General features: G+C 42.7%; 1 protein-coding gene across 1 annotated transcript in view; it reads left to right on the forward strand.

The window, feature by feature from the left end:
• LOC126401106 (neuronal PAS domain-containing protein 3) overlaps positions 1–22915 on the forward strand; it is a 453646-nt gene that overhangs the window by 376151 nt on the left and 54580 nt on the right. Inside the window, exon 6 of the mRNA XM_050062200.1 lies at positions 4717–4897. Within this exon, the coding sequence (XP_049918157.1) occupies positions 4717–4897 (181 nt within the window). The remainder of the gene's footprint in view (positions 1–4716; positions 4898–22915) is intronic.

Genomic DNA, 22915 nt, shown 5'->3' on the forward strand with positions numbered 1-22915 from the left:
GTCCTTTCACATTAAAGTGTTTTCAGCACTGACACTTCAACTCCTTTCACCCGTCGCATCAAACGACATTTAAACTGATTTTTATTCTTTAGCTGGCAGTTTAACTGTTTTAAAGGAATACTTCACCCACAAATGATTATTTTAATATCAATTACTCACCCTGCCTTGTGAAGAAAACTTTAGTTTCCCCCCGAGCCTCCACAAAGAACAAAGACTCCAAACACTGAGAAAACTCTTGATGAATTAAAGTCATAGGGGTCCACAATTAACAACAGCAAAACTATATCAAAACATCTGTTTACAAACTCTCACACAACTCCTGCAGTGTAATCCAAGTCTCACTTATCCTTATACATACTTCACAAACAGACAGCCCTTTGACGGAGAGATTAAAAATAAAAGTGATACTTTATGCTCTCCTCAAAGCCAGACTCCATTCAAATAAGTTGTATTTTTACCTCACTGAAAGCAGAAGCCCCTGGACTACCGCTGTCTCCATCAGTTAGTTAGTTTGTGTTATTGTGTGACTTTAGTGAATCCAAACGAACCCTTTAAAATGCCAAAGTCACACAATAACACAAACAAGCTAACTGGTCGACCAGCAGCTCCTGTGTTGACCGAGGCAAAATTACTCTTTTTGTCAATGGGGTCTGGCTTTCAAGAGAGAGCATAGACAAAGTTTCACTTTCCGTTCAGTTCCCTGTTCGTTCAAGTCAAAGTCAAAAGTCAGAGTTTCCCAGGAAATTTCCAACTTTGGACCTGCAAGTGTTCCAGGTGTGCAGTGCCAAATGTTAACCAAAAAATATGGCTAATCGTGACAAACTGATGTTTCTTTGGCAGATGTACACACAGTTGCACTCTCAGCAATGCAGCTTCCTTGCATATATGAACAGACACAGGTGGGAGAACAGCGTATGAAGTAACAGACACTGCTATACATTTTGTTTTACAGCTCATTTATACTCAGAAAAGTATCAAAAGATGCAATGCACTGGTCTAATACAATACTGTAGTCTACAAATCAGTGAAATTCCTGAGAATTTTACTCTTTAATCAGGCTGTAAAATATATTTAAAAGATTAAAAAACCTATTTTACTCTTTAATCAGGCTGTAAAATATATTTAAAAGATTAAAAAACCTTATAATGGGCCAACCCAGTAATAAAGTTTTATATATATATATATTTATCTCACAGCAGTCGTTGTGAGAAGCCATTTTATTCTTCAAAGTTGCTAAGAATTCTCATAATGCTAATCAAAATACTAATTTTTAAATCATAATTCTTATTAAGTTTGGAATAAGAAGGGCTACAGATTTTACATGTTGACATATCAGTATTATTTATTGAATTTATCACTTGAGCAGCATTCTCGCCTTTTTGGAAACCTGGATGTGAGAAAGGATTCATTAAGACATTGCTGACCCCTTTTGTGCCTGATTTAGTACCTGGGACACATCTTTAGGGCCAACATTTTCATTAAAAATGAATTCAAAACAAAGATGATTATAGTGGTGCACCAATTTTTCAACCAATGTCATCACTACATACTGTTAGTTTTACATTTGAAGGCTTGTAACAATTTTTTTTAACTGTTTTAGGCTGTGAATTTCTGTCTGTGACAACAGGGCAAGTTTACGAGTAAAACAATAGAAAGCACACTGTAAAATATTTGACTGTACATTTATGGCAAATTACTAACTACTGGTAGCCTGAGTGTCAGACTGAAGCTCCCAGAACCTTCAGTCTGACATGGCTTCCATTGAAGGCGATTTACAAGGGGGAGGGAATTTGATTTTTCCCTAACCAATCAGTAGAGATCAACGACTCACCCAGAATCTGACGTCATTAGTATCCATGCCTCGGGGGTGCCGAAAACAAGCGAGCATTGCCCGTTTAAAATGTCTCCGTCGTCGTGTACGCCCAGCTGCATCGCCGTTAAATCCAGTTTAGCAGCTTCCTTAATTTGGTCCTCCATTAAGGCGAGTAGTGGCGAAATACCTCGATAGCATCGTTAATGTGGTCTGTAGAATCTGTAGCGGTCGCCATTGTTGCTATCCTCACCAGTTACCCACCGGCGTACAGCTTGACATCAGCGTGGCGCTGATTGGCTAAACGCTAGACCCCCGGCGTTCATTGGTCCGTCCATCGTTTGGACGAGATAAATCGCAAATTCATTGCAGTATGCCAGACCAGAGATGCAAGCCTACTCAGTTGAGTGGGCGGGGTCTGTGGTCTGGAACCAGGCTAAACTACTGGTTGCACTTTCACGGTAAGTTACTGTATCGTTTTTACAGTAAATTATTGTGAAATTCCAGCTGTATACTGTGATGTCACAGTAATTATGTCTTAACTGTATGTTAACTGTATTTAACTGTAACCTTGAAGTTAAGCTGCTTCTGTAAAATCATCATATTTACCTGCATGAATTTCACAATAAAATTCTGAATTTGGTTGGTTACTATCACAGTAAAAGCCTGTGAGGTGATAATAATGTCATTTATTTTGAAATATTACAGTTACACATTGTAACTTCCTGGAAATAATTTGCAGTGTAGATCAAATTATTATAAAAAGCTCATTTTTTTCCATATAATTAAATCCTTTAAGAACAATGTTTCACCCCTAAAACAGAGTAAGTGTGTTGTTTTAATTTTAATGATATTTTAGTAGGGCAAGAATCGGTAAAATACACCTGCCTCTCCCACTGATTGAAATGTGTGTTTCCATGGTTACTGTCATTGTTGTGTGGCGTCAAACAATTGCTTCCTCATTAAGTTGATATGGACGGATTTGCTGCAAATTTACAAGCAGGAACTCCTGTAGGAAATTTGTCTGGAACGTAGCCTTGTACTTTATTCAGTGCTCACACTGAAGGACAACACGTCAGCAGCGTTTGACGCGCATCTATTGATGCAACTTTCCGTGATGCCGCCGATGTGCATCACTGAAACCTCTCTTAGCATGTTGCTAACAAACAGAACGTGTTAGTCTCACTGACGGTTGCATCTTGATTGGACTGCACACTTGAGGCTGGTACATATTAGCCCACAGTAATGTGCTTTTTCTCAGTCTATTGTGTGATAGTTCTTTTAAAGTGTTGTTGCAGTAACTGTCTGAATGTCTAATTCCATCTCTGCGCTGCTCCCTCTGTGTAATTAGCTCCACCAGTGACTTTATGTAAAATAGTTGTGCCAAGTTTTAATTGATTAAAAGTCGGCGTGTTATTGCGAGGAAGAACAATGTAGATCCAATTAGCACTGTAACGTGTAAACATGAACACTAACTCCCATGGTGCACCAGGGTCTGCGCGCCTGTGTGTGTGTGCGTGTGTGTGATTCAGTGATCAGTCTCATTTCTTAATCATCACTTTCTGCTCCAGATGAGACTTTATGAGGGGACTAAATTGCCTTAAAGGGATTTCTTATTAAAGGGATTACACCCATGTAATCCCCTTTGTCCCAGTGGACCCCCAGAAACCTGCACACACACACACACACACACACACACACACACACATGCACACACTGGTACAGTACATAACCAGATTAGCATGTGGAAATAACTGTGCACAATGTTTTTGATACACTGCAAATGAAAACACACACACACGCTAAACGGTGAGCACATCCGTCACATGATCCCGTTGAAAATTGTGCACCTAATTGTGAGTGTGTATGTCAATTACACAAAAAGTAAAAGTGTTTGTGTGTGTTTATAACCTTGACATGCATCTGTTTGTGCACGGTGTATAGTGTGTGTAGTGTGTGTGTGTGCGTTTGTGTAGCGTAACGCCGTGGTTTTGGCGGCGCTCCCTCGTCTCATCCCCAATTAACGAAGACAAATCCGCTTCTATCGCTGCTAATGAGAGTCTTTAAGGTGAAGGGACTCTGTATTTATTTAATAAGAAGAAGCTTATTCATTCCATTTCCATGAGAATGAAAAGCCGCCGCTGATTCGCTGAGGGACGGATTAGAGGAGGAGGAGGAGGAGGAGGAAGAGCTGGAAAGAAAGGATGAGAACAAGCTGCATAGAGAGGAGGAGAGAGACATGAGGGAAGAGGGCAAAGGAAATGTGGATTAGAGGAGCAGGAGGAGAAGATAGCATTAAGGAGGAGGTGTGAGGCAAAGAAGAAGAAGAAGAGTAAAGTGAGGAGGGCAGAGTAAAAGAAGGAATTTGATGAGGTAGAAGATTGAGACGATGAAGAGGAGGGAGGAGTTAGAAACAGCAGTCAAAAGGAGAGGAGAAAAGGGGAGAAAGGAGAAGAGGTAGAGACAGAAGAGGAGGACTTCCCAGCAAATCTGTTATAGGTGTAACAGGAGCAATAAAGGACAGATTATGTGAGGAAGAAAAGCAGAAGTGTTGGGAGAGGAGGAGGAAGAGGTGAGAAGAGGAAGACAAGATGAAGAAGAGAGAGAAGATGAGGAAGAAGAGGTTCAGGATGAGAAGGAAATGAGAAAAAACAAAAAATATTAAAAAGTAAAGCAGCAGCACTCGAGAGCTCTGGGAACTTTCCAAAACATGAAACCGTGGTGTTCAGGGGTGTAAATATAGACGGTGCAGGCAGTGTGGTTGCACTGGGGCCCCTGGGGTGGAGGGGCCCATAGAGAGCGGGCCCTTGCAAGTGATTCAGATTGCCACCTTGAATAAACACCTGTGTTCAGAGAGGAATGATAAAAAATAATGTGCCTAATTTAAACTTTGTGCATCTGTGCAGGTGGAGCTGACCGGCAGCAGCGTCTTCGACTACATCCACCCCGGCGATCACGTGGAGATGGCAGAGCAGCTCGGCATGAAGCTCCCTCCAGGCCGAGGGATGTCGCTGTCCCAGGGAGCCGTCAACGAAGATGGGGCGTCCTCGGCTTCTTCGTCGTCGCACTCTGAGACGCCCGAACCAGGTAGGAAACGAGGGAAGGAGGGAGGGAATATGTCTTTTCCCTCCGAGGGCGTCATGATAAAACACGGGGCTTAAAAAATGTCCCTGGATGGTGACAGACAGAGACACTTTTCCATCGTTCTTTTAAGACTTTAAGATGCTCAAATGAGTTAAAGGACAGAACACAGAGGAGTGGAAGAGTAGGATGTAGACGGAGGAGATGAGGAAGAAAATGGTCTGAGCTGTAGAAGAAGGGGATGAAATTAAAGGTCATGAAAGTGAGGGAGGGACTTAAGCCAGAGCAGGAGGGAGATGAAGATGAAGAGAGTTAGGTAGTTCTAGCTGGTTATTTAGACTGAATAAGCAGTTCAACTCCCAAACAGAAGCAGAGCAACAGTAAACATGAAACAACTCTTTTAGCCATTTCTGAAAATGTGAAAACGTTCAAGTGTCCTCTGGACAAAAGCAAACATGTTTTCTTTTTGACATCTTGACATGAATGCTATGTAGAGTGTCATAGTTTTTTGTCGTCTTCTTTGCCTTCTATGACATGTCCCTTAACTCCATGACTTTGACCAATAGCAGCACAAAGTGATTGTCCACACACAACTGCAGCGTGGCAGAGTAATGATGCTGTTGGTGCAACTTCACTTTGAAGTCATTGAAATTCAGTGCTTGGTCAATGACTTCCAGGGTCAGACACAGACAAAAAAAGCTGTCCTTTCACGTCGGCATGCCATGCGGCGGGTTGCTTTTATGTTTATCGGCATCAGGGGGAAATACTGCAGGACAACAAGGAAAGTTAAGGCAGCGGAAGTCTGACTAGGGTGGGCGGGAGTTGTGGATGGGTCCTACAACCACCGGCTCAGTGGCTCAGAAGGTAGAGCAGGTTCGCTTTTGAAAGAGACTGTATGCAAACTGTACATTTCCTGTGAAAACAGAAGTGTATTTTGAAAACAGACAATGCATGTAACAGGCTGAAGTTGACACGGCGTCCCAGAACGTCAACAACCAACACACCCAGGGTACCTTGGACGTCATATGTGGACGTGGAAAGTCCATGACCAAATGTGGACGTGTGACGAGGTCGGTGTGAGAATGCGTTGGTTTGTAACGTTACCTTGTTAAATGTATCTGTTTTTCCTGATTTCATATGAGTAGATGAAAACTCCGCTAGCCACAATGCTAATTTATACAATGTAAAATGCCATAGGCTTGTGCTAAAAACATTAGCTTGTTGTATTTGTGAGGAAAATGTGTCCAGATAGGACAAGTGTTTGTCTGTGAATGCTGCGAGGTATAATGGAGCTGATTTGTGTACTTGTGTTTGAAATTGTCTCTATTAAGCCATGTTTAAGTCGTTGTTGTTCGTTTACATTCTTGTTCCTGGAAGTCGGTTCCTAGCATCTTTCCCCCGATGACGTCACGCTCTTTGTGAAAGACGGCAAGCTTTGATTGTTCTGGGACCAACGTGTAGTTTGTGATGTCTCTTGTGACACAGTGACCATCGTAACAGACAATAATGTTGTGTAGTCTGAACCCAGTATGAGAGCAAATGAAAACAAAGCACCCTCCAGCATCTCAGTGTATGAACGATTCAACCCAAAGAGTTTCATGTCCGTCCACGAGTGTTCCCACTCAGACACAAAGTCACCTCACATTGTCTGTGGGAGAAAAGAACGGGCCGATTACCCTGGACACCTGATATAAGCCCCACCTCCTCCTGGGAGACGCTCATACAGATTCATACCAGCCCTCCTCCTCCTCCTCCTCCTTTTATTCCACCTCTCTTCCTCCAGACAAATTAACATTAAAGAACACATACATGAATCCTAATCCTCCCTCTTCCTGTCTCTCTGGTCACATTATCATTGGGGATCACTCCTTCACATCCATACATGTCCATCTCAAACCTCTCCCTCCCGTCTCTCTTTTTCTTTGGACAAATTAACATTGCTAAGCACTCATGCACATTCAAACATGTCCCTACATCCCCTGCCTCTCTTTCTCTTTCTTTCCATCTCTCTCTCTAGACAAATTAACATGGTAGAACAAACACCTTTGTCCTCGTCCCCTCCTCCTTTCTTTGGCTCTTTCTCTCTCTCTGGTCAAATTAACTTTGGGAATCACTGAGACATTCACACATCCCCCTTTCTTCCTCTTCAGTGTCTTCATATCTTTCTATCTTCGGGGCAAATTAGCATTGGGAAACACCCGTCCATGTTTTAGATCTTCTCCTTATCTTTCTCTCCAGACATATTGACACTGACGACCACATGTACGTCCTCTCATCCCGTGTCTCTGTCTCTCTCCGTCTCTAGTTTGGTGCATAGGGAGGCTCGGGTAGAGGTTTGCAGAAAGTCAAAAGAGAAAAAAAAAAAGAACAAAAACCTCAAATGTGGAACTCCAATTAATTTAAAGCCGCCCCTCACCCATCACCAGCACCAATCAGCCAAGAATAAATCCGCGGCAGATCTAATTACCGCGCCGTCTCCGAAGACCCCGGCCGCCGCGAAGCCAATCTTCCCCTCCTTGTTTGAACAGGCTGATGAACTAAGGGACTCGATGGATATCAAGTCATTTTGTTTAATTTATAAATGGATTTTCCCCTAATACTTAAATTATCATCAGCATGAGAGAGAGAGGGAGAGAAGCAGAATGAAAAGCATTTGGAAGGTAAAAAGTCTTGAACATGTGGTGCAGGAGAGGACGGAGGGATAAAAGGATGGAGGGATAGAACTCAACTCAAACTCAACTCAAACTTTATTTATAAAGCACATTTAAAACAACCAAGGTTGACCAAAGTGCTGAACAGNTTTAAAAATCTAAAAAGGGCATTAAAATCCTTTTTAGTCAGCTCAGACTGCTGTCGAGATAGAAGAAAGCAATGCAATGAATCGAAATGAGGGATGTGTCCTTTCCCAGTTTACAGCAGTGACGGCTTTACAATGTGGCGCGCTAATTATATTCAAACTCGCAGCAGGGAATGCTGGGATACTGGGGGAGCAAGTGACGGAGGAGGGGATCGGGGTTAGAGAGTGGGAGGGACATACATTTCATAATGTTCTTGGGTTGTCCATCCCATTGTTGTGAAAGCAATATCTCAAGAACCCCTTGAGGGATTTTTTTTTTAATTGGCACAAACATCCTTTTGGACTCGAGGATGAAATAATTAGATGTTGGTGGTCATAGGTTAAAGGGTAAGGTCACTGTGACCTTATGTATCTCATTCTTTTGAACATGACATCTCAAGAGCAACCTGACAGATTTATTTATTTATTCAAATTTGGCACAAACGTCCAGACTAAACAATAAACTGACTAGATATTGGTGGTTAAAGGTGAAGGTCAGTGGGACCTTACAACCGTCTCACTCTCGTGAACATGACATTTCAAAAGAAGGCCTTGAGGGAGTTTCCAAGGTCAAAGGTAAAGGTCACTGTGACCTCACAAGAAATGATTTTGACCTTAGCCCAAGAATTCATATGCTAATTATGACAAAATGTTACACAAATGCACACACGAATAAAATATAGAATAAGAAAGATATGTGATAGAATCCCAACAAGCTTTTACCGCCGAGCCAGTGATAACAATGGCTGGAGGCATTATGTTTTCGGATTGTCTGTCAGTCCCATTCTTCTCACCACGATATCTTAAGAACACCTTTGGCACAAATGTCCACTCGGACTTCACAATGATCTGACTAGATTTAAGTGGTCAAAGGTCAAGGTCACTTTGACCTTGTCGTTCTTATTCTCGTGAACGTGATAACTCAAGAAGGCCTTGAAGGATGTTTTTTTTTCTTTCAAATTTGGCACAAACGTCTCAGGGTTGAATTAGAATTGATTAGAATTTGATGGCCAAAAGTCAAGGTCACTGTGAACTCACACAACATGTTTTTGGCCATAACTCAAGAGTTCATACTAATTATGGCATCATTTCACACAAAGCTTAAATTCACTGTGACATCATAATGTTCTGCAAAAACATTTTTCTGACCATAATTCAGGAACTAAAATAAGAACCTTAGAGCCAAGGCTTCTTTCTTCCCTGTCAGCATGTCTTGACCTCACGTTATCACACTCTATGTGCCGTGCAAACATGGTATTTTACCATCATTTTGCCGGTATTTCCCTGCAATGGGAATTGTTTGCAAAATCCTGTATATATAGCAGTCTAAAAAAAACCATACATTTATTCTTTTTGCAGCAGAAAGCTAAGGCTTCTTCCTTCCACATCACTGCATCATACCTTACCTTAGCTTACCTTACCTGTAGTGCAAACTTAGTAATTACAGTAGCTAGAATTATGCAGGTATTTCCTGAATAGAAAGTACAAAAATGCCATTAGAGCAAAGAAATAAAAATATAAATAGTAGAATATATATTAATTTTGCTTCACTGGATTTTTATGTGAAAGATTTAGGGTTCAGTTCCCTCAGTGTTCACTCCAGTGAACTAAAACTAGGTAAGTGTTGAAATTGTGTTGCTATGAAAACATGTGCTCTGTGAGGGGCCTTTGTTAGTTAGTGTATACTTTTTTCTTGAACATTAAATTCCCAGCATCCTCCCCTCCAGACGATGAGTAATGCATTTCCACAGACGCCATCATCATTAGTTTTCATTCCACTCGATACCTGGCGAACACCACGCCTGCTAACGTGTGCGGCTGAGCTTTTCCATTTGTTTACATCCTCTTTTCCTCCTCCTCCTCTTCCTCCTCCTCTTCCTCCTTCAGGCATCTTTGTTTCTTTTGTCCTCCCTCACAAGCACTCTCTCCGTTCATCACCTGCCTCTTCCTCCGTGCACCGGGGAGTCTCCAATCGATCGTTGCTGACTTTGTTTCACTGTGAAGTTTCACACCCCAGGCACCACTTCATCCTTCCATATGCTAATGGTTTATAGTGGGGCTGATTTTATGGCTGGTTGGTTTGTGTTTCTCTACCTGGTAACTTTATCTGGAGGACATAGAGACTTTTACTGGGCTGGATTGTATCATTTCTGACAGGCTCGGAAAGCCAAGTGTCGGTTTCAGGCTTGAAAAGAAAAAACAGCCCATTCACCAAAATGTTCAGTGATGCTGCAGAGCCAGGGATTACATTACATTCAGTGGGATTACAATCTATGAGAAAAGTTTTTGATTAATCAGTCCTGCAGTATCCCCTGATGACATCTAAGATTAGGCAACTAACATCTCTCTGTTAAAATTAGCAACAAACTGTCGTGGTATTAATCTGAGACAGGAAGTGAACTCCAGCCTCTGGTACAGACACACATCATGTGGTCCCAGGTCATTAAAGTGTAGTGAAGTGTACACGCCTTATATGGACATGGACATATTTACCTCACCATGAAGTGCCTTCTTTGCTTCCATGAAAGTAACTTTAAAACCTCAGTCCCAAAAATCTTTTCTGCTGTGTGGGATGCTGGTTTAGAGAACTGTTAACATTCTGATTCCAACTGACACTTTGCTAAGCCCCACCCCCTGGTTACTGTTGCTACAGCTGCCAGTCTTTCCATTCTACAACTACATGTCTCAGGCAAGGAAAATATAAAGCAATAAAGGACATGATGTCAGTGACAGCGTTCAAATTTGGCATTGGAGCCAGACTTTGGTGTCAGTTCTATTGGAGTCAATGGAGCTATAACCCATCATATCTTGTTGTTTCATCTTTGACTGAAAAACCTGTGCACCAAATTAAAAAACACACAATACATATACTCAGTAGTACACCCACCTCATCAACGACCACTACACCACCAAGTGTCATAAACTCCCTACAACTCATTGTCCTGTATGATAAATTGAACAGAAAATCCCATTCAGTTTAAATCAAGCACAAAGTTTCTTCTTCTCCACATAAACTTCATGAGTCTGAATTGTATTTTCTTTTTAAAGTTAATAACCGGGCCCCTTACCTCGCTGGCTGCTCTGTCATAATATATCAGACAGCTGACCCCATCGTTTTAATTACAGTCACGCTCATAAAGTATTGAAATTGGAGTTAAAATATGAGATGACCTTGGAGGAGAGAGATGTTCCTTTGAAGCTCCGAGCTGCTTTCAACACCCTCTTGCACTTAAAGAGAGTCATCTTTAAAAGCACATGACGCAATTTGACTAATATCAGTCAAACTGAGGCTGAGAGGCTCGGCGTCTCCGACGCTTCTGAAGGGTGAGTGGTGGAAAATTATTACTCATGAGTGTAATTCAGAGTCTCAGAGAGAGGAGGAAGAACTCTTATTTTGTCTCACTTCAGTGTCTTCATTACGTATCATCAGTTCAGGGTCTGATGTCTGCCAGCTGTTGACTTTGACCTTTGACCCCCTCAGTGGAGGTGACTTGTGATTGTGATCATGAAGGAACTAGAAATAGTTTTACTTTTGAGCTGATGTATAGATGCTCTGACTGAGAGAAGTCCTGACCTGACACTCTGTCGACTACACGTACTTTTGTTTTTTGAAAAAAAGATTTTGTTGGCTGCAAAGTTGATGCTTTTTTAGTAGTTTCTTTGTTGATGTTATGTTATGTTAAGTGTTTGTCAAAGATGTTTAATAATGTTGTGAACCAGTTGCAGACTATTCAAAACCTTTTTGTAAACGACATAAACACGTCTAATTCCTGCTTAATGTTAAGGCAACATTTCTAAGACTAAACCTTATGACACAATTCAGTTTCATTTCCAAGTCATCGAAAAACGGTGCTTAGTCAGTGACATCCAGTGTTAGACACCAACGAAAAAGCCATCCAAAGAGACTGTATGCAAACTGTACATTTCCTGTGAAAACAGAAGTGTATTTTGAAAACAGACAATGCATGTAACAGTCATATGTGGACGTGGAAAGTCCATGACCAAACGTGGACATGTGACGAGGTCACAGTGAGAATGTGTTGTTCTTGTCATACAGCAAATAGTTTGAGAGCACAATCCACCCTTTTTTTTTTTATTGTTCACATGATAATAATGTCACTCAGTCGCTGAACAACATCCAAATTCAACTCCGAAAAAACACAGCTCATCACCATGATGCTCTCCCTGTAAGTTCTTGAATGTCAGAGGCTCCTTGAATGCATCACAGAGATAATTTAGTTCTTTTTTTGTATTTAGAAGTTTAAAATCTCTGATGTCAAAGTGACTTTTGAACACACCACGAGGGCGAGATTTCAAAAACCCTCCTTCCTCAAATGTTCATGACCACACGATGATGACACCTCTGACAGAAGACTGACGCTGGATATGATGATCCTTCATGTCCTTTGTCCCTCATCATCTAAACTCAAGCTTTGTTCTGTGCTGCTCTCATGATCTGTTTTACCTTCAGGCTTCAGTGCAGCCGAGACTTTTGGTGCCTAAACACACATGTTCAGAACACGGTTAAGGTTATACGTTCACATTTACAGCATCCTGTCCTGAAAATTGCAAAATACAACCTCCCGATATGAGCGTTGAATTCAGGACTGAACTTTTCTCAAGTTGAACTTCAGTTGTGATATTTGACTTAAAGGACCCAACAGCACCTGCAGCTGCTGCGACGCTTAATTTCATTCACGCCATCCAACAGAAAAGCTCGTAGTTAATTGAGTATTTATTTCAATTTTCTCTCATCAGGGAGAAAAATTAGTTAGAAAAACACCCAAATTTCAAAGTCCTTCTGGAAGTAACAGTAATTCTGCCCCCCAGGAAAACACCATAAGTTCTCCATTATTAGCTCCTTGCAGTCTAATTGTCCGCGGCATCGCCTTATTTCAACATCATAAGTCTTTGATTATTGTTGCTAATTACGCTATTAGCACAATGGAGGGGAATAATTCGTCATAATCGCTCACATTTATCATAATTACCCAAGTTTACAGTCACCTACGTTTAATGTCATTTAGAGCGGCCATCGGCGACGGCTGCTGCCCAAGGACAAACTCTAAGTGTGTGTGTGTGTGTGTGTGTGTGTGTGTGTGTGTGTGTGTGTNTTACAGTCACCTACGTTTAATGTCATTTAGAGCGGCCATCGGCGACGGCTGCTGCCCAAGGACAAACTCTAAGTGTGTGTGTGTGTGTGTGTGTGTGTGTGTGTTTTCGGTGGTGAAGCGGCTTTGTATTTGCATTTGAAATGTCACTTGGACTCCAGGACACGAGGCAAAGGTCAAATCTGGCGGGATGCACACACACACACACACGCCACTGTCTTGTCTTCTTCACCTCTTCAAAGTATTCCGTTTCTCATCACCTTCCAAAGTCATGCATGACCCCAGCAGCAGGATGTCACTGTCAGTATTTTCTCAAACAATCAAAAATCCATCCATCACTGTAGCCGTCGATCCTTTACGAGGTCGCAGGACGGTAGGGCTGCACAATTAATCAAATTTTAATCATGATCACAATTTTGGCTTCCCACAATCATATGACCATGATCGGCTGCAATATTGATGTTTAAAATGTGTGCTGTGCTCTAACATCAAATTAAGTGCTTCCTAAACTAACAGCAGCCTCCACTCTGGAGGAGCTGTCTGCGACACGTGCACCCTGCAGCAGCAGCAGGCTGTGAAAACCTTTCCTGAATGTTGCGACTGCAGACGGGGAAACAAAAGTCGAAAGTATTTCGAATTTAGGAGAGAAGAAAGGGGAATGAGACTTGTGTCTGCACCACAGAACAACACAACTAACTCGTTAAACCACCTGAAAAAACGGCACAATCTGCTTTGCAACAAAAGCATGAAGGCCAAGAAGACTAATGACGCTAACGTTACCTCACTGAACACCCGTCTTTGTCTAGCGTCAACTCAGACATCCATAATAGTGTTATTTTGTTGCATGGATGTTTTTAAACAGCAGGAATGTAGCACGTGGTGACAGTGAGAGCAGTGCTCTGTTGATATTTGGGGTAACAAGTTCTGACACAATTTTATTAGGTTCTATTTTGCTTCTAGAAGACGCTCTGTGACTGACGACTAGTCTAATTTTGATGCAAAGATTTGTACTTGGCAGGAATGTAGTGCAGCATGGAGGTGAAAGTGGTGCGCTGTTTATTTGAATGTAAAAAGTGCAATAAAAAATATTTTGTCCCTAATGATAAATAATGGTGATCTCAGTATTGATCAAGATTATCAGTATTATCATTTTGGCCATGATCGTGCAGCCCTACAGGAGGGTGGAGCTGATCCCAGCTGACATCAGATGAGAGGCAGGGTAATAATAATAAACTTTATTCACACAGCAACTCACAAACAGGAAATGCAGCATAAAGTGCTGTTGCATTTTCAAACATGCTGAAAGGAAGGTCTTCGCAGAATTTGAGAGTAGATACTGGTAAGTACGAGCCTGGAAATCCAGACTCAAATCTTAGAAAGACCCAAAGGGCGGCGCTAACTGAGGCATTTCAAATGCTGCCGCACGCAATTGGATAGCACGATAGCCAATCAGAGCAAAAAACAAGGTGATGTGGGGCTAACTGATATATTATGCTTTTGCCGTATCCCGTCTGCAAAACGGCAAAAACATCCTTCCTGGAAGCAAAGGCTTCTAGGGCAGTCTTCTGTTCCTCTCTTAAGGAAAAAGATAAGTGTAGTTGGCTTAGCGTTTCTTCCAAAGCTAAACTAAATGGACACGGTCCTTCGGCAGCTGCCATCTTGGCTGTTTACTTTCCGACTCCTACGGCGCAGCGCTGCCTTCATCATGTTATGCCCGCACAGAGCCCGCCTCTGTCAGATAGACTGATCTGATTGGTCCGATAGGCGATTCAGCGGGTTCTGCTCGTCGGGGCCAGATCCTTGTGCAGAGCAAATTAGAATTTGTTGGGGGCGGGGCATCTAGATTTCCAGGTTAGGTAGGTACTGATGCTGCATCCATCTCTGTGGATGGTAGCACTGTTTTCAGGTTCTCCATTCATCCGTCCATCCCATTCTCCTCAACGTGAACGCCTCCTCAAGAACACCTTCAGCACAAACGGGTCCATGTCATTGGTCCGACATCCCATTAGTCCGACGGTCCGCAGTGCTGAACGGCTCCCGGCGGGCGTATTTCTACCTTGATGGTGCGCCGCGACTGGCTCTNGGAACAATGGGATGTCGGACCAATGAGCAGTTCCCAGCACAAACATCCGCTTGGACTCAGTGATGTACTGATTAGAATTTGGTTGTCAAAGGTCAAGGTCACTATGACCTTGCATCTGTCTCATTCTTGTGAGCACCATATCTCCAGGTGGCCTTGTGAGAATTCATGCGCTAGATGTGTTCATGACAACAGAACGTTGTTTGCAGACAGTTTTACACTTGAAATACAAATAGGTGTGACACAGAAGAAAGAGATGCTTTTTTTGGTATTGATTCTATTGACCCCAGGATCAATCTTCAAAATGAAAACGTAGTATCGAGAGTATAAATATTTTAGGATCGATCCGCCCACCCCTACTAACAGGATAAAATAATGAAGTGATGACATTTTATATCCTTTTGACATCATCATGTTTTAACGTCATATCTCAGGAACAGAAGGGGAGACATTTGGTCAGATACTGAATTGGTGACTCTAATCTTGAAACTGTGCTGATTGTATAGATCTTCTGTGTGTGAAGCATCCATGTTTTCACTGACATGGATGGAGACTGTCAGAGACACTGGACTGGTTCGTGGAGGCAAACAACCACGGGCAGTGATTCTAGTTTCTGCATGCAGTCACGTAATTGATGATTGACTCTTTGGTCTGAGGATCCATAAAAGCAAGTAGAAAACTATGTGATGTCGATGTACAGCCACTGTCAAAGTTCTGACTGAGAACTGTCACATTCCTGCTTTCTTCTTCCACAACAGCCATGATGCATATTGCTGAAGGTCAGTGCAGGGCGGCCACTACAGTGTGAAAGCAACGTCAACTACTACACATACGAATGCACATCTTGCAGTGTTTATATTAGTTGTTACCCTGGAAATCCAGAGTTCTTGCTAGAGCACAGTTTGAATTTGCTCAGCGAGTCACTCTGGCAGTCAGTAATGATGCTCATTACCTATGCCCATGAAACCGAGCTGCACCAATCACATCAGTGTATCTGATATAGGCGGGCCAGAGGCAAGCTAAACAGATGACGACAGCGCTGCGACGATGAAGTCCGGAATCAGTCAGTAAACATTGCAAGATGGCTACGGATGAACACCAGTTGTTTGAAACGGCTTTGGCCGCTACAATGAACGAGTTAGACTTGGCTTTTTCTCTAAAAGAGGAACAGAAGACGGCGCTCGAATCTTTCCTTTGCAAGAAGGACGTTTTTGCTGTTTTGCCGACCGGATACGGCAAGAGTCTAATCTACCAGTTAGCTCCGCTGGTAGCTAAGCTCTGGATACGTCACCCCGTGTATTGTTCTGATTGGTCGTAGTGTTATCCAAATGTGTGCAGTGATATTTACAAATGTATGCTTGATGCCGCCCCTCAAGTTGGGCCATTTGCATTACTCATAGCCAGACCCTAAATCTTTCTAGATTTGGGTCTGGATTTCCAGGCTGATTAGTTGTTGCAAAATTCTGTAATCATTTATCTCCTTACTAAGCTTTATTCCCTGTGTCGTAAAGGAAGCACACACACAGAAGAGTCAGCTGTTGTTGTGGTTGAGGAGCAGTAACATGACGTAAATCCCTCAGTAACATGGAGAGCTGGCGTGCAGCTGCAGCTGCAGCCCAGGCTGAGCGCTGGAACAGAGAGCGGCTCCGTCTTTTTGTCAGACCTGCTAAATGATTTCCACACAGCAGATCCTCTAAACTCCACACTCACTGGGAGAATTAGTCACAATGGATTTAGTAAAAGTGCTCAAATTAATTAAATCAGTGTCATGAGTGTGTTTTAAAGAAAAGCAATAAAACCACTTGAGGCAAACAAAGAACTTTTCAGAGGCTGAGGATTATTACTAAAACAAAATTATCCGTTTGGTTAAGTTTTATTAAACCGCCGCCCGCTCGCCGCCGCTCTAAATGGAATCTTTAGAGTACACAATAGCCAATCACGGGCTATTATTATTAGAGTTTTCTAATTAGGCTTCTTAACGAGGACGGTTTACAATGGGAGCCGGAGCTGTTCAGATAACGACGGCAGAGGACAGGGCGGCTCCGGACGACAAATAAAGCGCTCCTCTCTGCTATCTGTCTGTCACAGCGGCGATAACACAAGAACTTCTCAAGGTCCAAGACTCAACTTTTAATTTGTGGACAGGAAGGGAGGGTGTGTGTGTGTGTGTGTGTGTGTGTGTGTGTGTGTGGTGTGTGTGTGTGTGTGTGCTCAATTAAACTAAGTTTAAAGAGAAGGACAGTGTGTTAAACACTAAGAAGAGGTGTGTGTGTGTGTGTGTGTGTGTGTGTGTGTGTGTGTGTGTGTTGGTGCAGTGAAATGAAGTGTGTGTTTAGAGAAGGTGGAGCTGAAGAAAGGAAGTAGGAATTTTAAGAGGCAGTTATTGGATGTTAAAAGAGAAGACGGAAGTGTTTGAATATAATGTAGTTCATTTACTACAGTATTTTATTTAAGTGTAACTTTGAGGTACTTCAACTTTACTCGAGTCCTCCCCCGTGGCCCCACAGCAGAGCTACACCACAGACACTGCTCAAGAATGACCCGAGGAACGTCACAAAGAGCTCAAGGTGTCGATCTGGCCTCCAAAGTCCCCAGACCCCAATCTGATCGAGCATCCGTGGCACATACCTCTACCCTACATCACAACCCCTTCCAAGGAAGGAAGGCAGGAAGGAAGGATGGATGGATGGATGGAAGGATGGATGGATGGATGGAAGGAAGGAAGGAAGAAAAGAATGCCAGAGTGTAAGATGGACTGCAGGAGAGAAAGACAGAGAGACTGACGTTTCAAAGAAGGAAGGAAGGAAAGACAGTAGGCAAAAGAAAGAAAGAAAGAAAGAAAGAAAGAACGTAAGATGGACAGCAGGAGAGAAAGAAAAAGAGACTGATGTTTCAAAGAAGGAAGGAAGGAAAGACAGTAGGCGAAAGAAAGAAAGAAAGAAAGAAAGAAAGAACGTAAGATGGACAGCAGGAGAGAAAGAAAAAGAGACTGATGTTTCAAAGAAGGAAGGAAGGAAGGAAGACAGTAGGCAAAAGAAAGAGAGAGGAAAGAAAGGAAGAAGGACAGACATGGCTGTAGATGGGCAGAAAGAGAGAAAGAAGGAGTCTGGAGCATCAGGTGAAGACGATGGAGGGAGAGGAAGAGAGAAAGGAAGGAAGGATGAACGACAGCAGCGAGATGGAGGGAAAGAAAAACAAAGAAAGAGAGAAACAGAGTGTGAATGTCCTCGGGGCTGAGCTGCCGGCTGCAGACAGCACAGCAGGACGAGGTCAAAGGTCACACACACACACACACACACACACACACACACACACACACACGGCACCTCAGTCTGCCTCGCAGCGATCTGACTGGTCACTCATCACCGCTGTCAGGTGAAAACCTCACAACTCCTCACGTAGAACGAACTGAATCAGTTCTTTTGTCAGAAACAGTTTTTATTATTATTAAAAAACAAATCTAAGTCAATCAATTAATGATCAATCATCATTATCATGTGTGTTTAAATCTCTGATAGATAAATGTGGGCTGATGATATCGATCACACTAATTAATCAGGAAGAATCTAATCGATTTGGGAAATTGCAGCCTGAATATTTTGTCAGTCAAGTTATTGATTTTTCACATCATCATTTCATCACTTAATTTATTCATTCTATGTTTCAAATCAAAGTTCAGTCTTTTTAAAGAGTCCTCAAACTAACCGGACTGCACTAAATATTTATATAAGTTTATATAACGCTGGAAATGTTGAATATTTGTGTTCATGTCAACATTATCAGACTCAAACAAACAGTGACTGTATCTACTAAGTAGTGTGTGTGTGTATCAAGCAGGGCCGTCTCCAACATTTTTCATCATAGTTAGTGTATGAATTCTTGAGTTACAGCCATAAACATGTTTTATGAGGTTACACTGATCATGATCTTTGACCACTGAAATCCAAGCAGCCCACTGTTGAGTCCAAGTGTACGTTTGTGCCAAATTTAAAGAAATCCCCTAAAGGGGTTCCTGAAATATCACATTCACAAGAATGAGACAGAAAGTGACCTTTGACCACCAAATTCTTTTCAGCTCATTGTTGAGTCCAAGTGTATGTTTGTGCCAAATTTAAAGGAATTCCCGAAAGGCGTTCCTGAGATATCACGTTCACAAGAATGAGACAGAAAGTGACCTTTGACCACCAAATTCTTTTCAGTTCATTGTTGAGTCCCAGTGGACATTTGTGCCAAACTTGAGGACATTCCCTTAAAGCATTTGAATTTTTAGGCACTTCATCTTGTCTTCTCTGATCATAGTATCTTGTACTAGAACCATATTTGTGGACTAACATTACAACAATGCCTTTTTAACACCATACTTTAAGGAAGTTTTTCCAAGTAGCAGTACGAGACCTTTGTTTGAATACTCTCTGATAATACTTCTGATTGAGGTTGGACTTCTTGCAGCACGACCTACAAGAAGATCTTGTCATGTTCGTGTCCTGATCAGAGCCGGCAGCAGACCTTCAGACTGTCTGTAAAAGTATTATCATGTAAAAGACGTGTGTGCGTCTGTTTCATCTGATCAGAGACAATAAGTCGTAGTTTGTGTTCATCAGAAGCCGGAGCAGCTCTTCACAGACGTGTTTGTAAAACCGGTTAGCAGCTCGATGAACACGGCCGCCGCGTCTATTCCTCCTCACGCCTTCCTCTGATTACGGATGCTAATCTGTTCAGTCCATCCATCTGTCCCTCTCTCTCCGCCGCCGCCTGGATTCAATTACACCAAACACACTCCTCGCTCTGTTATCCTTGCCCCTCTCTGTTTCTTCTTCTTCTTCCTCGGCCCAGTTCTATTCTTCTTCTCCTGTTTTTTTTCTACCTCCCTTTCTTGTTTGGTCGTCTTTTATCTGGGGACGCCGCTGTCGTCTGGCCAAACACGAACAGAGGGACGGGGAGAGAGAGAGAGGGAGAGAGATATTAGAGGAGAGGAAATAAAGACAGAAGGACTCCGAGACACAAAGGAAGAAAGAGACGAGTGAGTTATGGAGATGAAAATTAAATCTAACAGAGTGAGTGGAGGTGGAGACGAGCAGTGATGCACTGATTCAAGTCTGAAAGTTAACTGCAGAGATTCTGTTCAGAACTTTGAATTGATTCAAAGACGTTTCTTCTGACTGAACCAGGAACTCCTGTTTCATCCAAACATCCAAGAATCCTCATTCTCTGGTTAAGTAAATGTTTTGGGTGCTGCTGTTTAGACATGAAGCACCAGCCAGGTCTCAATCCGAAGTTGTCAAATACCGCCGCTTTGTCAGTGATTTTGGTGTCAGATACCTGTCGTGACAGCATGATATGTCAGGTTGAAACGCTGTCGGTGATGATGTAATATAAGGAGTTGGAAAGTCCCTGCGGGGCAGGCAGGAACAGTGGTGGATGGGTCCAACAAAACCCGGACTTGTTGAGCCAAACCATGTTTTTTTCAAAGCCTAAACATGTGCTTTTACCATCCTGGTGTTGTGGGGTGGTACAAGAGTGACATTCAGAATATTATGTAACATTAGATCTCATACATTCATTGAATACAAACCTTTTAAATTGGAGGTTGCTGTTTTAAAAGTGCACAGTAGGGCATTAACAGAAAAGTCGACAAGTCGTGTGTTTTCCCCCTCTCTCTGTGTGTGCTTGTGTACGGAATGCAATCGCTGCCTCTGATTACGCTGATACTTTATCCTTGACGACGTACTATAAGCAGAGCAGACTCCTCGAGGAATGTCTGCAGTCATTCGGGCTTTCATAGTCGAGCGCATTTCCGCGTTGTAGTTTCCTGTAAAAATGTTCGTGAAAAATCCCCGCGATGTGAAAAATACATGCCGAACAGTCACTGGTGCGTGGCGCGGTCGTAAAATCTGAGCTTTGCGCGCACAGGGCTTGCAGACGTCTGCTTTGAGTCCGTGCGGGGAACCGCCCATTGGTCCGACAGCCCATTGTTCCGACTATATTAAACCCATTGTTCCGATGTCCGTTCCGAAATCATCATGATGCCCTGTGGTTAAGGTCTGGTTAGGTTTAGGCACAAAAACCACTTGGTTAGGGTCAGGAAAAGATCATGGTGTGGGTTAAAATGAAAAAGAAAGTGACAAACACATAAGCTGTGAGCCTGCTTCACCTCAAGCCTTTCCCAGCTGACCCAGGGCCGGTCGCGGTGCACCATCAAGGCAGAAATACGGCCGCCGGGAGCCGTTCAGCACCGCGGACAGTCGGACTAATGGGATGTCGGACCAATGACATGGACCCTCTGTGCGGACCTCCGCAGAGTCCGTTCCGCGTACATTCCGCCCGAGTATGTTCGGGCCTTGACAGACACACATCACGTGTGGAGATACTTCACTTTCCTCCACCGTGTCAATGTGATGACGTCATCAAATGTCTTGTCGACTCGATTCGACTTTATTGACAGATAAGTCGACCTGAAAAAAATCAGTCGTTAATGCCCTAGTGCACAGCAAGGGCCTTACTTTACCAGGCCCGAGTCAAAGTCAGTCTTTTAACAGACAAGCCGCCCATTCCATGTTCAGCAAGTCCAGGTACTCCTCCAACACAGAGTCCTTAGCAGAGGAGGTTGTTTTACACTCTTGCTCTCCATCTGTCAGTAGATAAGTAACCCAACATCCATACACGGTTGACAGTGACTCCTACATTATTGTCCAATTTCATGCCCATTGTGAACAGCAATTATTTTGGTTCAGTAGTCCTATTACATTTGGAAAAAAAACTACACAGCTTATACTGTGTATAATATGATGTTCTCAACAAGACAGCTCACAGGACACCTCTGAATCGTATCAAACCAAACCTTGAATGTAATTAGTCACTGATGTGTTTGTTATGAAGACGTTTTGGGCCAGCACAAAGCAACCTATAGTTCTGATTGTAGCCGCTCTGCTGAAATGCACATGACAGCTCAGCTTTTTATTTGGAGCCCTCGTGACACATCTTACTGTTTATGATATGTCATCAGTGTGTCATCAGCAGTCATATTGATGTGTAAGTAAAGCGAGTACAGAGATAAAGGGCGTACAGATGGGTCAATGTGGACTTAAGTGTTGGACCAACTGACAGACAGGCCATCTCTAGAGTCTCATGGTTGGAGCGTCCTCCTCCTCCGCTCTGACCGTACGTACACAGATGCCGTCCTGTTGTGTTTGTGTAAAAACAGCCACAGAGCAGCAGGTGCTGTGATGTGATGTCTTCAGTGTTTGTCCTGTGATCGAGGAGTTTTCAGTGTAAATGCCACACGAGGAGCCGCCGGACGCTGCGTTTAGGCAACTGTCCTCTCTGTGGGAAATCTGATATTTGTGCTGTTTGTTTATATTTGTTTTTTTGTTTTTCTCTCTGATGTGTCAGAGACTAAGAGCTGTGGATTTATCTGCATCTGTCCTATAGGACACATGGATCTGTGTGTGTGAGAGGCACTGCTACTTCGCTCTGTTTTCGTTGTTTATCTTTTTCTATTTTCATGTAATTATTTCCTTTGTGTTGCTTTTTTTGTAAATAATTTCTTCAGTATGTCAGGTGAGATTCAGCCCTCTCCAATTAGAACATAACACTAAAATATGCACCAAACTTTAACCAGATCAAGCAACAGGCCCTGAGAAGGACCACTCATAGCATCAGGGCGTAATGGAGAAATACTATTTATAGTGTTGCTGCTAACAGGTCCCACTTTAGTCTTTATATGTTTATTTGTGCATTATAGCCCCCGTTCCCACAGTGAAAAGTTGTGGATGACGGTTCCATACCGTCCCCATGTTTGGTCCCCCTCTGTTGGGGTACCTAGCACACAGATCTGGTACTAAAAGGTGGAGGTGTGAACACTGCAGTCTGATTGGTCAGTAGAGGACGGTCACTCTGCTCAGGGCTGAGTTGTGTCTGGTTTTGAGGCTCATGTAACCACTGTTCATACTGTGGAGAGTTTTATTAGTAAACTGTAACTATAAAATGAAAGGATGTTT

The sequence above is a fragment of the Epinephelus moara genome, chromosome 14 (assembly GCF_006386435.1).
Source record: "Epinephelus moara isolate mb chromosome 14, YSFRI_EMoa_1.0, whole genome shotgun sequence".
Classification (NCBI taxonomy): domain Eukaryota; kingdom Metazoa; phylum Chordata; class Actinopteri; order Perciformes; family Serranidae; genus Epinephelus; species Epinephelus moara.